The following is a 17,150-nucleotide window of genomic DNA, read 5'->3' as shown; positions in this document are numbered from 1 at the left end:
CACACTTTCAGGGAGTTGCACTGTTATGTCTCACCCTCTTTTCACTGCACCAACTACTTTAAAAATGTCGCTGCGTCCACTTGCCCTGTTGTACAAGTCGCTGCTTGAGTCATACGCGCATTGATTAAATGCACCAGAAGCTGCGACGAGTTTAAGTCCCTGTAGGATGTTTCTTCCTCCCCCATCTGTACTGCAAGTTGTCTCAGACGGAACTAGACGGAAGCAGGATCTGAGGGAGGAAGAGAAAGAACAGCAGCTGTAACGGAGGACTGAGGGTCGCGCCAAATTGTACTAAAGAATGAATTGCCCACGTTGGTTGCCGCTGGAAGCCAATCCTGATGTACGAGCCTTGTTGCATCCTTTAAAATGAACACTGTAAAATGCATGTGACAACTCTCTTTCATGCCGATTAATCCGTTTTCTCTTTCATTCTTTTGCCCCTAGGTCGTGAACCAGGTGAGTTACTGGGACTGCAAAGATGGTAAAGAAGTGTTCGTCTGCTCTTGCCCATCGTTTCGGGAGAACTTATGAGGATTTTTTTTGTAGAATATACGCCTGTCTTTCTACGCACAATGCTGGAATTGTTGATGAATTCAATAACTCGCAAAATGGGCGACAGTTATTTTAAGATCCAACATTGGTGCCAGGTTTGAATTGTGGAAATGTCCACATGACACAAACTTTAAGTACGATTTTCTAATTGAATAGCGGCATTTCTTTTTGAAGGCAGTATAACCAATGTGTAAAATGTTTGGATACTTTGTTCATTTGCCAAGTGAAGTTTTTGATCTAGCAATTCTGAATCTTCGTTCTACAAAGTAGAATGTTTACTGATAATATTTATCAGTTTTCAGATTCCAGGAGGCTGTAGTCATGAATGAAGTAACAAAGCATAGCAAGAGCCGCATCCCACTTATCATCCACAAATGACATACTCCATGATGGTATTTAATCGCTTGGTGTTTGCTAAAGTATTTGTGGAAAAGGTGCCACATTTATTATGACGATTATATGGTGTAATCTTTCTTCAGATGCACTTTAGGTTACATAATAATTCACAGTGCCCTCCATAATGTTTGGGACAAATACCAATCATTTATTTATATGCCTCTGTATTCCACAATTTGAGATTTGTAATAGAAAAAAATTACACGTGGTTAAAGTGCACATTGTCAGATTTTAATAAAGGCCATTTTTATACATTTTGGCTTCACCATGTAGAAATTACAGCAGTGTTTATACATAGTCCTCCCCCCTCCCCCCCTCCCCTCCTCATTTCAGGGCACCATAATGTTTTGGACACAGCAATGTCATGAAAATTGTCATGTTTAGTATCATGTTGCATATCCTTTGCACACAATGACTGCTTGAAGTCTGTGATTCATGGACATCAGTTGCTGGGTGTCTTCTCTGGTGATGCTCTGCCAGGTCTGTATTGCAGCCATCTTTAGCTTATGCTTGTTTAGTCCCCTTCAGTTTTCTCTTCAGTATATTAAAGGCTGCTCAATTGGGTTCAGATCGGGTGATTGACTTGGACACTCAAGAATTGACCCTTTTTTAGCTTTGAAAGACTCCTTTGTTGCTTTAGCGGTATGTTTGGGATCATTGTCTTGCTGTAGAATTAACTGCCAACCAATGAGTTTTGAGGCATTTGTTTGAACTTGAGCAGATAGGATGTGTCAATACACTGCAGAATTCATTATGCTGCCACCATCAGCAGTTGTATCTTCAATGAAGCTAAGTAAACCAGTACCTTCAGCAGCCATACGTGCCCACGCCATAACACCCCACTATGTTTTACAGATGAGGTGGGATGCTTTGAATCCTGGGCAGTTCCTTCTCTGCTCCATACTTTGCTCTTGCCATCACCCTGATAGAAGATAATCCGTCTCATCTGTCCACAAGACCTTTTTACAGAACTGTGGTTTGCCTTTTATAATTTTACTAGAGTAAGTGGGACCCGTTGGGTCCCAGCATCACACAGGAGGGCTGGTCATCCAACGCAACATTCCACCTCTCCACCAATTCTAATATTGGTGGCCAGTTTGGGGGGGGGAGGGCTTTCTGGAGCGCTAGTATGGGTGTTGTGGGCTGAAGGGACTGGTTTCCAGAGGGCTAGTATGCAAATTGTGCGCCAAATGGATTCTTGGGCTGGCGTCTCAGTCAATCAAGCCTGTTGTGCTGGCAACTCACTCACTCACGGCTGGTGGGCTGGTAGTTGACTCACGGCTAATCCTTGAAATTCTATTTCAAGCAGGGTATAATGGCCTACTCCTGCACCTAATTTCTATGTTTCTATAAGGCCACCAAATTCAAGTGCAGTTTCATGCCATTTGAAGTAGGGTGCAAAGCCACTAAAGACAGCGAGTCGTGACCTCTCCCACCTCCATCTTGCAGAGACTGAGCCACACCCACATTGCCGGGTTTTATAACCCCTCCCCCCCCCCCGGAAAAGGTGTGGCTTTCATGGCGTGATTGACAGGAGAAAGATTCTCAACATTTTTTTTAAACTAATAACACTTATTTTTCATTGATGGGAAGAATTCTCTGAACCTGCTCAGCGGAGTAAGATGGCCAAAAATCACAGCCGTAAGTGGCAGCTTTTTATCTAAAATCAATATACAGTGCAAACAGGAAGTAAGTGCATTTACGGTAGTGCCTTTCAACTTCAAGCCAATGCACCCACACCACCATTTGCAGTAAGTAGTGCATTTCAACTTCATGCCACCATTTGCAGTAAGTGGTGCCTTTTAACTTCAAGCCATTGCATCCAAGCCACCATTTGCAGTAAGTAGTGGCTTTCAAATTCAAACCACACCCAAGCCACCATTAGCAGTAAGAGGTGCCTTTCAACTTCAAGCCAAAGCACCCAAGCCACCATTTGCAGTAAGTAGTGCCTTTCAACTTCAAGCCAAAGGAACCAATCCACCATTTGTAGTAAGTAGTGCCCTTCAACTACATGCCACCATTTGCAGTAAGTGGTGTCTTTCAACTTCAAGCCACACCCAAGCACAATTTGCAGTAAGTAATGCCTTTCAACTTCAAGCCAAAGCAACCAAGCCACCATTTGCAGTAAGTAGTACCTTTCAACTTCAAGCCAAAGCTCCCAAGCCACCATTTGTAGTAAGTTGTGCCTTTCAACTTCATGCCACCACTTGCAGTAAGTATTGCCTTTCAACTCAAGCCACAATTTGCAGTAAGTAGTGCCTTTCAACTTCAAGCCAATATACCCACGCCCCCATTTGCAGTAAGTAATGCATTTTAACTTCAAGCCATTGCACCCAAGCCACCATCTGCAGTAAGTAGTGTCTTTCAACTTCAAGCCACACCCAAGCTTTAGAACCAATAGAGACACCTTTTGCAAGCTTTAGAACCAATAGAGACACTTTTTGCAAGCTTTAGAACCAATAGACATATTTTTGCCAGCTTTAGAACCAATAGACACATTCTGCAAGCATTGTAGAACCACAAAGGACACTTACATTTGAGTAGACATGTGTTCAGTGTTATTCACAGCTCAGACAAACGTGACCCTCTGCCTTCCTCCATCTTGAAGAGTGAGTGAGGCACACCACTTCCTGGTTTTATAGTCCCTCCCCCCTGCCGCCAGCAGGGGCAGCAGAGAGAATGGGGAATTTTGTAAAAACATTAATATCTCTGTCATTTTTAATCGACGGGAAAAATCCTCGGCACACATGCGGCGGAGGGGGGCTCAGAGCAAGGTGGCCAAAAATGATGGCTGTAGGTGGCAGCGTTCTCTCGGAAATTGCAGCACAGATGGCCAAAACCGGTCAAGAACAGACTTTTAGTAAGATAGAAGATAGAACATAGATATATAGAAGATAGATAGATAGATAGATAGATAGTTTAAGGTGAGAGGGGAAAGATTTCAAGGGAACCTGAGGAGCAACCTTTTCACACAGAAGGTTGTGGGTATGTGGAAATAGCTGGTAGAGGTAGGTAGAAATACAATATTTAAAAGACATTAGGACAAGTATATGGAACAAACAGGCAAAACACAGAGTTGTGAATCTGTGGAATTGTCTGCCTCAGAAGACTGGAGGTCAATTCTCTGGATGCTTTCAAGAGAGTTAGAGCTCAAAGATAGCAGAGTCAAGGGATATGGGGAGAAGGCAGGAGCGGGGTACTGATAGCGGATGATCAGTCATGATCACATTGAATGGCGGTGCTGACTCGAGGGGCCGAATGGCCTACTCCTGCACCTATTGTCTAAATGAGACTAGCTCAAGTAGGCATAATGGTGATGTGCGAGTTGGCCTGAAGAGTTTGTTTATGAGCTGTACAACTCTATGACTCTCTAAGACAGTTAGTTTAAAGTCTCAGAATTATTTTATTCAACCTGGAATATAGAGATCAAAATATCCAAAGGCTCTTAATGAAATTTCAGACTAGAAAGGTACAGGATGGCACCTAAAACATGGTGGCTCTTGCATAATGACTCAGTGAGGTCTACTATCTTGCACCCTTATATTTAATATGATTGAAGAGTAAAGAGTGAAGAAGATTAGACTTTATTGCCTTCCATCACAGTGAAGAATATGGGGAATCTGCTGTGGTGGATGTTTATGTTAACTTTTATGTAGTTGTGTGTCTTGTTGCCTTTTTTAGTATGCTGTATGGTAAATCGAGTATCACAGTATCTTAATTGGTACATGTGACAATAAATACCTGTTGAACCCTTTGATAGTGCCTATACCTTGGTTAAGGCATTAAGGAATGAATTGAAATGATACGTGAAATTTAAGGAAGGCATTCCAGGACTTGACCTAAATATTTTTTTCTACTTCTTCTGTTTAAAAACGTTCTAGCAGTAAGTTTTAACAAAACAACTATTCAAAATGTTTGCCAACTAAGTTCATATCCTGACTACCCTTTAGCAGCAGTAAAAATTGGAGCATCAAAATCATGTTTAAAACTCAAGTTCAAGTGAGTTTATTGTCATGTGTCCCTGTATAGGACAATGAAATTCTTGCTTTGCTTCAGCGCACAGAACATAGTAGGCATTTACTACAAAACAGATAAGTGTCCATATACCATAATATAAATATATACACACATGAATAAATAAACTGATAAAGTGCAAATAACAGAAAATGGGTTATTAATAATCAGAGTTTTGTCCGAGCCAGGTTTAATAGCCTGATGGCTGTGGGGAAGTAGCTATTCCTGAACCTGGTTGTTGCAGTCTTCAGGCTCCTGTACCTTCTACCTGAAGGTAGCAGGGAGATGAGTGTGTGGCCAGGATGGTGTGGGTCTTTGATGATACTGCCAGCCTTTTTGAGGCGGCGACTGCGATAAATCCCCTCGATGGAAGGAAGGTCAGAGCCGATGATGGACTGGGCAGTTACTACTTTTTGAAGTCTTTTCCTCTCCAGGGCGCTCAAATTGCCAAACCAAGCCATGATGCAACCGCCAGCATGCTCTCTACTGTGCACCTGTAGAAGTTAGAGAGAGTCTTCCTTGACAAACCGACTCTCCGTAATCTTCTCAGGAAGTAGAGGCGCTGATGAGCTTTCTTGATAATTGCATTAGTGTTCTCGGACCAGGAAAGATCTTCAGAGATGTGCACGCCCAGGAATTTGAAGCTCTTGACCTTTTCAACCATCGACCGTTGATATAAATGGGGTTGTGGGTCCCCCTCCTACTCCTTCCAAAGTCCACAATCAGTTCCTTGGTTTTGCTGGTGTTGAGGGCCAGGTTATTGCGCTAGCACCATATGGACAGTTGCTCGATCTCTCTTCTATAGTCTCACTCATCCCCATCAGTGATACGCCCCACAACAGTGGTGCCGTCAGCGAACTTGATGATGGAGTTCGCACTGTGACTGGTTACGCAGTCATGAGTATAGAGTGAGTATAGCAGGGGGCTGAGCACGCAGCCTTGAGGTGCTCCCATGCTGATTGTTATCGAGGCTGACACATTTCCACCAATACGAACAGACTGTGGTCTGTGAATGAGGAAGTCGAGGATCCAATTGCAGAGGGATGCGCAGAGACCCAGTTCTGCGAGTTTGGTAACCAGCTTGGAGGGGATGATTGAGTTAAATGCCGAGCTGTAATCGATGAATAACAGCCTGACATATGAGTTTTTGTTGTCCAAGTGGTCCAGAGCGGAGTGGGGGGCCAGCGAGATCGCATCCACCGTTGATCTGTTGTGGCGGTAAGCGAACTGCAGTGGGTCCAGGTTTTTGTCGAGGTAGGAGTTGATTTGCTCCATGATCAACCTCTCATAGCACTTCATCACCATCGGCGTTAGTGCCACTGGTCGATAGTCATTGAGGCACGTCACCTTACTCTTCTTGGGCACCGGTATAATTGATGCCCTTTTAAAGCAGGTGGGGACCTCAGACCTCAGAAGTGAGAGGTTGAAAATGTCCGTAAAAACTCCAGCCAGTTGGTCCGCACAGGTTTTTAGAACATGACCGGGTATACCATCAGGTCCAGGTGCTTTTCGGGGGTTCACCCCTCTGAAGGATTTCCTGACGTCGGCCTCTGTGACTGAGACTGAAATGCCATCACAGCGAATGGGGGATTGGGAAGGCACATCAGTGTTCTCCCTATTAAAGCGTGCGTAAAACGCATTGAGCTCGTCAGGGAGTGATGTTTCGCCGACATTCGAGCTGCCTCCTGGTTTCGCCTTGGGGTGATTGGGAGGTGATTGCATTCAAGCCCCGCCACAGCTGCCGAACATCTGTCTCATCCTCCAGTTTGGAGCAGGTCCCTTTTGGCCTTTTTGATGGCCTTACCAAGGTCGTATCTGGACTTCATGTAGGCCGCTGTATCGTTGGAAGTGAATGCCCTGTGTCTGGACTTCAGAAGAGTGCGGATCTCAACGTTCATCCAAGGTTTCTGATTGGGAAACACTCGGAAGGTTTTTGTAGAAATTCAGAGAATTGAATCATCATCTCAATGACCACAGCCAAAAGTGAAATCAATTCAATTGTATTCTTACAGAGTGGAATTCATCATGTGTGTGTGTGTATATTAATAAATCTATTTTATTTAAACTACATAACAAAATAGGAATGTGCTGAGTAGTAAACTTAAAAGGCAGTTGATCTACACACATGTGAGACACTGACTCTTGGCCCAATGTGTTGTGTCTGCAGGAATGTGCAGATATTTTGTATTAAACAATCTAGTCGGATCCTTGGGGCTGAAGGGAATTCATAACTGGTTAAGATTCCCATTCCTTGTTGCAATTAGCTGGGATACCATCCAAGTCTTCTTGTTTGACTTTAGGGATATTTTTGACATTTCTTCTCCACACCTTAACTATTGCATTACTTCTTCTAACTTGCACTTCTAAAGTGCCTGTTTATTAAGAAATGAATTACAAAACTGAGACGGAGACAATTAAGATGTTAGCTGGAGAATTCACTTACATGGCATTGGAGGAGTGAGGGTGTTTCTGCATTTTAGGCAATTGCTATTTCAATGAAAGAGGAGCCTGTTTCGAGACTACTCTTCAGGATATGGAGGGGAAAGCGGGAATGTTTTAGAAGTTGTTCATTAAAATGTGGGCATTGACTGCTGACTTGCTGTTGATTCCCATATATCAAGGACGAGTAAGAACAACCTAGGAATCTGTTATAAATATGTGTGGAAAGGGAGAGATTGGTTTAAAAAATAAGTTTAAATCAATTGAAAAGTTGCAATGGTAAGTATTTTAACTTCATCTTCTTGGAAGTGGGCATTACCCAGCACTATTCTGCCACAACTTACATTGACATTGAAGGGAGCTTGCTGCCCATAAGCTACTTACAGGAGTACAGTTGTGACTGCATTCAGCACAACTATGACTCATTGTTTTATATATGTTGGGAAAGAAGGCCACAGAAGGCTGTGGAGGCCAAGTCAGTGGATATTTTTAAGGTTAAGGTTATTTAAGATTATTGGGGTGAAAGCAGGAGAATGGTCTTAGGAGAGAGAGATAGATCAGCCATGATTGAATGGCAGAGTAGATTTGATGGGCCGAATGGCCTAATTCTATTCCTATCATTTATGACCTTTTGAAGGAGTGAAATGCATAATATTAATGCACATGGAGATGCAAGAGGCTGCAAATGCTGGATTCATTCAGTGGAAAGATCTCGGCCCAAAAGCATCTGAAGCAGGGTCCTGACCCGAAATGTTGTGTCCATTTCCCTCCACAATTACTGCCCTGAATCACCGAGTTCCTCCAGCACTTTGTGTTACTTTTCTAATGCAAGGAATCCTTTTTTTTTTTAAAGAATCTGCTTTGTGACAAAACACTCTCTCAACAAACCACCGCCAAGACTCGTGTGCTCCTGATGATCATTGGAATAATGTCTCCAGAGCTGACTAACATTACTCAGGGATGAGGCAGGAAGTAGGGAGGAGCAATAAGAAAAAATAATTTTCTAAATGACATTTGCAAAATGCTCCGATCACTTGAAAATATATTTCACCATGAATTCATTCTACCAATAATATATAGGATAGATATATGGGTATAATTAATTCTACCCATATACCTCATTATACTGTACAAACTCCTCCCCCTTCTGTCATGGGATAGACTGATTCCCCTTCTCCTACCCCACCCCTTCCCCAATCTTTGCCCTTCCCAAATCCTGGACTTTCCACTCATCATGTATCTAGTTGTGTTTCCAGGAGTAGAGAGGTTCTTCTGCAGTTGTATAGGGCTCTGGAGAGATAACATCTGGAGTATTGTGTACAGTTTTGGTCTCCTAATTTGAGGAAGGACATCCTTGTGATTGAGGCAGTGCAGCGTAGGTTCACGAGATTGATCCCTGGGATGGCGGGACTGTCATATGAGGAAAGGTTGAAAAGACGGCTTGTATTCACTGGAGTTTAGAAGGATGAGGGGGGGCTCTTATAGAAACATATCTATCTATCTATATTACTAAAAGTCTGTTCATGACCGGTTTTGGCCATCTGTGCTGCAATTTCCGAGAGAACGCTGCCACCTACGGCCGTCATTTTTGGCCACCTTGCTCTGAGCCCCCCTCCGCCGCATGTGTGCCGAGGATTTTTCCCGTCGATTAAAAATGACAGAGATATTAATGTTTTTACAAAATTCCCCATTCTCTCTGCTGCCCCCGTTGGTGGCAGGGGGGAGGGACTATAAAACTAGGAAGTGGTGTGCCTCACTCACGCTTCAAGATGGAGGAAGGCAGAGGGTCACGTTTCTCTGAGCTGTGAATAACACTGAACACACGTCTACTAAAATGTAAGTGTCCTTAGTGGTTCTAAAATGCTTGCAGAATGTGTCTATTGGTTCTAAAATGTTTGCAAAAAGTGTCTCTTTTGGTTCTACAATGCTTGCAGAATGTGTCTATTGGTTCTAAAGCTGGCAAAAATATGTCTATTGGTTCTAAAGCTGGCAAAAATATGTCTATAGGTTCTAAAGCTGGCAAAAATATGTCTATAGGTTCTAAAGCTGGCAAAAATATGTCTATTGGTTCTAAAGCTGGCAAAAAAATGTCTATTGGTTCTAAAGCTTGCAAAAAAAATGTCTATTGGTTCTAAAGCTTGCAAAAAAAATGTCTATTGGTTCTAAAGCTTGCAAAAAAAATGTCTATTGGTTCTAAAGCTTGCAAAAAATGTCTATTGGTTCTAAAGCTTGCAAAAAAATGTCTATTGGTTCTAAAGCTTGCAAAAAAATGTCTATTGGTTCTAAAGCTTGCAAAAAGTGTCTATTGGTTCTAAAGCTGGCAAAAAAATGACTGTTGGTTCTAAAGCTTGGGTGTGGCTTGAAGTTGAAAGGCACTACTTACTGCAGATGGTGGCTTGGGTGCAATGGCTTGAAGTTAAAATGCATTACTTACTGCAAATGGGGGCGTGGGTGCATTGGCTTGAAGTTGAAAGGCACTACTTACTGCAAATTGTGGCTTGAAGTTGAAAGGCAATACTTACTGCAAATGGTGGCTTGGGTGTGGCTTGAAGTTGAAAGACACCACTTACTGCAAATGGTGGCATGTAGTTGAAGGGCACTATTTACTGCAAATGGTGGCTTGGGAGCTTTGGCTTGAAGTTGAAAGACACTATTACTGCAAATGGTGGCTTGGTTGCTTTGGCTTGAAGTTGAAAGGCACTACTTCCTGCAGATGGTGGCTTGGGTGCTTTGGCTTGAAGTTGAAAGGCACTACTTTGCAAATGGTGGCTTGGTTGCTTTGAAGTTGAAAGGCACTACTTACTGCAAATGATGGCTTGAGTGTGGCTTGTAGTTGAAAGACCACTTACTGCAAATGATGGCTTGGGTGTGGCTTGAAGTTGAAAGGCACTACTTACTGCAAATGATGGCTTGGGTGTGGCTTGAACTTGAAAGACACCACTTACTGCAAATGGTGGCATGAAGTTGAAAGGCACTATTTACTGCAAATGGTGGCTTGGGAGCTTTGGCTTGAAGTTGAATGGCACTATTACTGCAAATGGTGGCTTGGTTGCTTTGGCTTGAAGTTGTAAGGCACTACTTCCTGCAGATGGTGGCTTGGGTACTTTGGCTTGAAGTTGAAAGGCACCTCTTACTGCTAATGGTGGCTTGGGTGTGGTTTGAAGTTGAAAGCCACTACTTACTGCAAATGGTGGCTTGGATGCAATGGCTTGAAGTTGAAAGGCACCACTTACTGCAAATGGTGGCATGAAGTTGAAATGTACTACTTACTGCAAATGGTGGTGTGTGTGCATTGGCTTGAAGTTGAAAGGCACTACTGTAAATGCACTTACTTCCTGTTTGCACTGTATATTGATTTTAGATAAAACGCTACCACTTACGGCTGTGATTTTTGGCCATCTTACTCAGTCCCCCCTCCGCTGAGCAGAAGCAGAGAATTCTTCCTATCAATGAAAAATAAAAGTGTTATTAGTTAAAAAAAAAATTTGAGAATCTCTCTCCTGTCAATCACGCCATGAAAGCCACACCTTTTCCGGTGGGGGGGAGGGGTTATAAAACCCGGAAATGTGGGTGTGGCTCAGTCTCTGCAAGATGGAGGAGGGAGAGGTCACGACTCGCTGTCTTTAGTGGCTTTGCACCCTACTTCAAATGGTATGAAACTGCACTTGAATTTGGTGGCCTTGCACCCTGCTAGAAGTGGTAGGAAACTGCACTTGAATTTGGTGGCCTTATAGAAACGTAGAAATTAGGTGCAGGAGTAGGCCATTATACCCTGCTTGAAATAGAATTTCAAGGATTAGCCGTGAGTCAACTACCAGCCCACCAGCCGTGAGTGAGTGAGTTGCCAGCACAACAGGCTTGATTGACTGAGACGCCAGCCCAAGAATCCATTTGACGCACAATTTGCATACTAGCCCTCTGGAAACCAGTCCCTTCAGCCCACAACACCCATACTAGCGCTCCAGAAAGCCCCCCCCCCCCCCAGGCCACCAATATTAGAATTGGTGGAGAGGTAGAATGTTGCGTTGGATGACCAGCCCTCCTGTGTGATGCTGGGACCCAACGGGTCCCACTTAGTCTAGTCTATATTACTAAAAGTCTGTTCATGACCGGTTTTGGCCATCTGTGCTGCGATTTCCGAGAGAACGCTGCCACCTACGGCCATCATTTTTGGCCACCTTGCTCTGAGCCCCCCCTCCGCCGCATGTGTGCCGAGGATTTTTCCCGTCGATTAAAAATGACAGAGATATTAATGTTTTTACAAAATTCCCCATTCTCTCTGCTGGCCAAAACCGGTCATGAACAGACTTTTAGTAATATAGACTAGACTAAGTGGGACCCATTGGGTCCCAGCATCACACAGGAGGGCTGGTCATCCAACAAAATATTCCACCTCTCCACCAATGGCGGCAGGGGGGAGGGACTATAAAACCAGGAAGTGGTGTGCCTCACTCACTCTTCAAGATGGAGGAAGGCAGAGGGTGACGTTTCTCTGAGCTGTGACTAACACTGAACACATGTCTACTCAAATGTAAATGTCCTTAGTGGTTCTAAAATGCTTGCAATATGTGTCTATCGGTTCTAAAGCTTGCAAAAATATGTCTATTGGTTCTAAAGCTGGCAAAAATATGTCTATTGGTTCTAAAGCTGGCAAAAATATGTCTATAGGTTCTAAAGCTGGCAAAAATATGTCTATTGGTTCTAAAGCTGGCAAAAATATGTCTATTGGTTCTAAAGCTGGCAAAAATATGTCTATTGGTTCTAAAGCTTGCAAACAAATGTCTATTGGTTCTAAAGCTTGCAAAAAAATGTCTATTGGTTCTAAAGCGTGCAAAAAAATGTCTATCGGTTCTAAAGCGTGCAAAAAAATGTCTATTGGTTCTAAAGCGTGCAAAAAAATGTCTATTGGTTCTAAAGCTTGCAAAAAGTGTCTATTGGTTCTAAAGCTGGCAAAAAATGACTATTGGTTCTAAAGCTTGGGTGTGGCTTGAAGTTAAAATGCATTACTTACTGCAAATTGTGGCTTGAAGTTGAAAGGCAATACTTACTGCAAATGGTGGCATGAAGTTGAAAGGCACTACTTACTGCAAATGGTGGCTTGGGAGCTTTGGCTTGAAGTTGAAAGGCACTATTACTGCAAATGGTGGCTTGGTTGCTTTGGCTTGAAGTTGAAAGGCACTACTTACTTAAATCAAATGGTGGCTTGGTTGCTTTGGCTTGAAGTTGAAAGGCATTACTTACTGCAAATGGTGGCTTGGGTGTGGCTTGAAGTTGAAAGACACCACTTACTGCAAATGGTGGCATGAAGTTAAAATGCATTACTTACTGCAAATGGGGGCATGGGTGCGTTGGCTTGAAGTTGAAAGGCACTACTTCCTGTAGATGGTGGCTTGGGTGCTCTGGCGTGAAGTTGAAAGGCACCTCTTACTGCAAATGGTGGCTTGAAGTTGAAAGGCACTACTTACTGCAAATGGTGGCTTAGTTGCTTTGGCTTGAAGTTGAAAGGCACTCCTTACTGCAAATGGTGGCTTGGTTGGTTTGAAGTTGAAAGGCACTACTTACTGCAAATGATGGCTTGGGTGTGGCTTGAAGTTGAAAGACCACTTACTGCAAATGATGGCTTGGGTGTGGCTTGAAGTTGAAAGGCACTACTTACTGCAAATGATGGCTTGGGTGTGGCTTGAACTTGAAAGACACCACTTACTGCAAATGGTGGCATGAAATTGAAAGGCACTACTTACTGCAAATGGTGGCTTGGGAGCTTTGGCTTGAAGTTGAAAGGCACTATTACTGCAAATGGTGGCTTGGTTGCTTTGGCTTGAAGTTGAAAGGCACCTCTTACTGCTAATGGTGGCTTGGGTGTGGTTTGAAGTTGAAAGCCACTACTTACTGCAAATGGTGGCTTGGATGCAATGGCTTGAAGTTAAAAGGCACTACTTACTGCAAATGGTAGCTTGGGTGCATTGGCTTGAAGTTGAAAGGCACCACTTCCTGCAAATGGTGGCATGAAGTTGAAATGCTCTAGTTACTGCAAATGGTGCCGTGGGTGCATTGGCTTGAAGTTGAAAGGCACTACTGTAAATGCACTTAATTCCTGTTTGCACTGTATATTGATTTTAGATAAAACGCTACCACTTACGGCTGTGATTTTTGGCCATCTTACTCAGTCCCCCCTCCGCTGAGCAGATGCAGAGAATTCTTCCCATCAATGAAAAATAAAAGTGTTATTAGTTTTTTTTAAATGTTGAGAATCTCTCTCCTGTCAATCACGCCATGAAAGCCACACCTTTTCCGGTGGGGGGGAGGGGGTTATAAAACCCGGAAATGTGGGTGTGGCTCAGTCTCTGCAAGATGGAGGAGGGAGAGGTCACGACTCGCTGTCTTTAGTGGCTTTGCACCCTACTTCAAATGGTATGAAACTGCACTTGAATTTGGTGGCCTTGCACCATGCTAGAAGTGGTAGGAAACTGCACTTGAATTTGGTGGCCTTATAGAAACATAGAAATTAGGTGCAGGAGTAGGCCATTATACCCTGCTTGAAATAGAATTTCAAGGATTAGCCGTGAGTCAACTACCAGCCCACCAGCCGTGAGTGAGTGAGTTGCCAGCACAACAGGCTTGATTGACTGAGACGCCAGCCCAAGAATCCATTTGGCGCACAATTTGCATACTAGCCCTCTGGAAACCAGTCCCTTCAGCCCACAACACCCATACTAGCGCTCCAGAAAGCGCCCCCCCCAACTGGCCACCAATATTAGAATTGGTGGATAGGTGGAATATTGCGTTGGATGACCAGCCCTCCTGTGTGATGCTGGGACCCAACGGGTCCCACTTAGTCAAGTACTCTTTTGTTTTAGACTCTCTTATCCTGGTGAAAATACCATGCAGAGCAAGGAAAGCTGTGCATTTACTAGAGATGGATATCCTTACTGCAAGTTATCTGATATCATTGACTTGTATACCGACCCGGATGACTACAATAAACTCAGGTGGAAAACGTTGCCATCATTGGAATAGTGCAAGAGGCTACAGATAGCTCGTCAGAGCGGGTTAGCAAATTAATGTGGCAGGCAAATGTCAGCTCAAGGTTGCCCCTATGGACTGAACACTAGCGTTGCACAAAGCAATCGTCCATTCTTTGGTTTGTAGAGGCGACCACATTGCGAACACCAAGCACCGTAAACTGGACTGGAAAAGTCCTAGTAGACCGTGGGCCGTACACCCAAATTGGGTCTAGATTTTAACGATTGTGACCCATCACTGGTATTCATAACTCGTCAGTGCAAAACGTTGTGCACTAATTAATTAAGCTGATTAATAGATCTTCTATCTATACTGATGTAAAAGCTCAGTGGTATCAAAGAAAATAATATTCATGACTAAGTTATGTCAAGGAACCATCTACTCTTCATCTGAATCTTCTTCATCAGATTCCAACTTTGGCTTTCAGGTACATGACATCCTGGGCAACTGACAGCAGACGATGATGCAGCTCATCAGGCAAATCATCTTTCCCAGATTCTTTGGGCTGACTGCTCGCTCTGGTGGTCCATGCCAAAAAGCTGTACAGTTCAGCTGGAACAATCTCTTCAGCCTGATCTAATGTTGCGTCTTCAGAAGTTGGGGGCCATTGGATGGGGTTTGGTGAGTTGACAATGCTGTTCTCCACAATCTGGGCTGCATGAAGCATGTCTCTGAGGTGATGGGACGATGATCCTCCTTGTTGATTTTCATCGACAATTTCGCTGCTCTCACTGTCCTCACTTGAATTATCTTCTACAACACCTACAACCAGCTCTTCAACAGCAAGTGATTCTACGAATACAATATCACTTTCTACTTGCCTCTAAGGCCTTGTAAAACATAAGACAAGATGGGATCTCTTCAACCTTGCTTTCAAGCAGACTGCCTTGTGAGATGATGCATCCAAGCCCTCAACTTCTCGAACCTCTTTGATGAGGTTGGTTAAGTTTTGCAAGTTTTAAGATCTCTTTGCCACGGATGATTCTCTCCTCGACGACTCTCTTGCAGAAACTAGAGTAGGACTTCTCATACACCTGCTGCTGATTATCTTGTTACAACTTTAGTGTATCTAAGGTAGCATAATTTATGGTATCTTGCTTCAATAGCTACAAGATCGCTATCACTTATGTGTAGGAGCAATGCTTCATCTTGCTTCATGATAGCAGCAGTTAGTAACTGCCCCCCATGTTTTGTTTCACATCGTACTAATTTCTCTACTTTTCCTTTACCCGTGACTTGTTCTTTGATGTACTTTAAGCCTTTACGGATGATGCAATGCACTGGTCGGACATGCTTGCGGTCAGGCTACTCGACAGTAGCTGTTTGTTGACCATCACTTGTCATGGACCGAAACAGTCTCTTTGGGGCCGGCTCATGTGGTTCGCCATCAGGAACTGCTTCTTGAGGGGATTCACCTGCTTTAGACTTTTCAGCGTCTGGATTGAACAAAATTAGAAGAGAAAAAAGAAAACAGACAATGGAAGAGAAGTAAAATAATTCAACATCCTCAAATAAAATGTCATTGTACAAAACAACAGAATATGACCATAAATACAAATAAATGTTGATTGAGTCCTATCATATATTTCAAGGCTATTAGTAACAAACGTTGAGCATCATCCAAAACTACATTTAAGTGCATATAGCATATTTGTTAAAATTTTTATTTACATGAACCTTGGTCACTATGCCCCAGTTGATGTTTAAAAGCTTTTAATAGGGACACAAATTTCACACATAACATTGATCTTTTGACATAATTTCTGTAACTAGAAATTCTAGTGTTACATTTTATTTCATATAGTGAAATGTATGTAAGCATACTTAACGCTTGATGAGCTCTACCTCTTTATTGATCATTTTTATTTCACAATTCACATCATCATAACTTTACAAAGATAAAATTAATACATCATTCTATACAATACTGACTTCAAAGCATACATTGACAGATGTGCCATTGGCCTAACTAAGTTTAAGGGACCTTTTCTCTGTTAGAATATGTGAAAATATACACTAGAAATTTATAATAGAACATTTCAGACTGTCAGTCAATTTCTGATTTTCTGCTGCCTCCTATAATTGAAGATAAAATGTGTAAGGGAGTAAAATCCATATATCACTGGAACAATATACCTGTACGCATGTCCAGGTTGATGGGATGGCAAGTCAGCAAATGATCAGATTAGTGTTCATTATATGGCTCAGTGCATGTTCACACACAACACGTGTATGAATGTGTATAGGGCTCTGAAGAGTGATGGGGCAGAGGCGTTTTGAAAGTTCTTTTACGAGTTGAGCCCAGTGGATTCATAAAATGATAGCTACATTAGTGACAACATTTAATTTAATTTGTTCAAGAAAGACAAAGTTTAAGTCCACAACTTCAGCTTCAAGATCTCGTATCTCATATTATAAGATGCATCAATGATACTAGTTGTCACGATTGGGTTAATTTTCATAAATTTTGACGTTAGATCATACCTTCCAGTTCCAGTTGCTTCACAATGTCCATGAGAATGGCTATCATCATCATCATCATCATCATCCCCTGAAACTGCATGGACTTTGTCCGCAAGTTTCACTGGTCCCACGCCTTGGCTGTCGTGTTTGTGTTGCAGCGACTTTGCATCCCAGACTTTCTTCCACTTCTATCCACTTAGCTGCATATTCTTCAGACTTCTTAAAGCTTTTCTCAGTAAATGCAATGACCTTGCTATGGGTTT

The 17,150-nt window shown here is 42.8% G+C and overlaps 1 protein-coding gene across 2 annotated transcripts in view; it reads left to right on the top strand.

Annotated features, from left to right (window-relative positions):
• The first annotated feature begins 12 nt into the window (after positions 1 to 12).
• The window catches only part of uchl3 (ubiquitin C-terminal hydrolase L3), a 53,345-nt gene continuing 36,207 nt past the window's right edge, over positions 13 to 17,150 (top strand). Inside the window, exons 1-3 of one of the 2 annotated variants that reach the window (XM_033023000.1) lie at positions 13 to 340; positions 445 to 456; positions 14,852 to 15,045. In XM_033023000.1, coding sequence (XP_032878891.1) covers positions 14,953 to 15,045 — 93 coding nt within the window. In that variant the 5' untranslated portion in view covers positions 13 to 340; positions 445 to 456; positions 14,852 to 14,952. The remainder of the gene's footprint in view (positions 341 to 444; positions 457 to 14,851; positions 15,046 to 17,150) is intronic. The other variant, XM_033023001.1, reaches the window with a different exon arrangement.

Source organism: Amblyraja radiata, chromosome 6 (assembly GCF_010909765.2).
Source record: "Amblyraja radiata isolate CabotCenter1 chromosome 6, sAmbRad1.1.pri, whole genome shotgun sequence".
Lineage (NCBI taxonomy): Eukaryota > Metazoa > Chordata > Chondrichthyes > Rajiformes > Rajidae > Amblyraja > Amblyraja radiata.
Note: the sequence above shows the minus strand (reverse complement) of the source record. Positions and strands in the feature narration are given on the sequence as shown.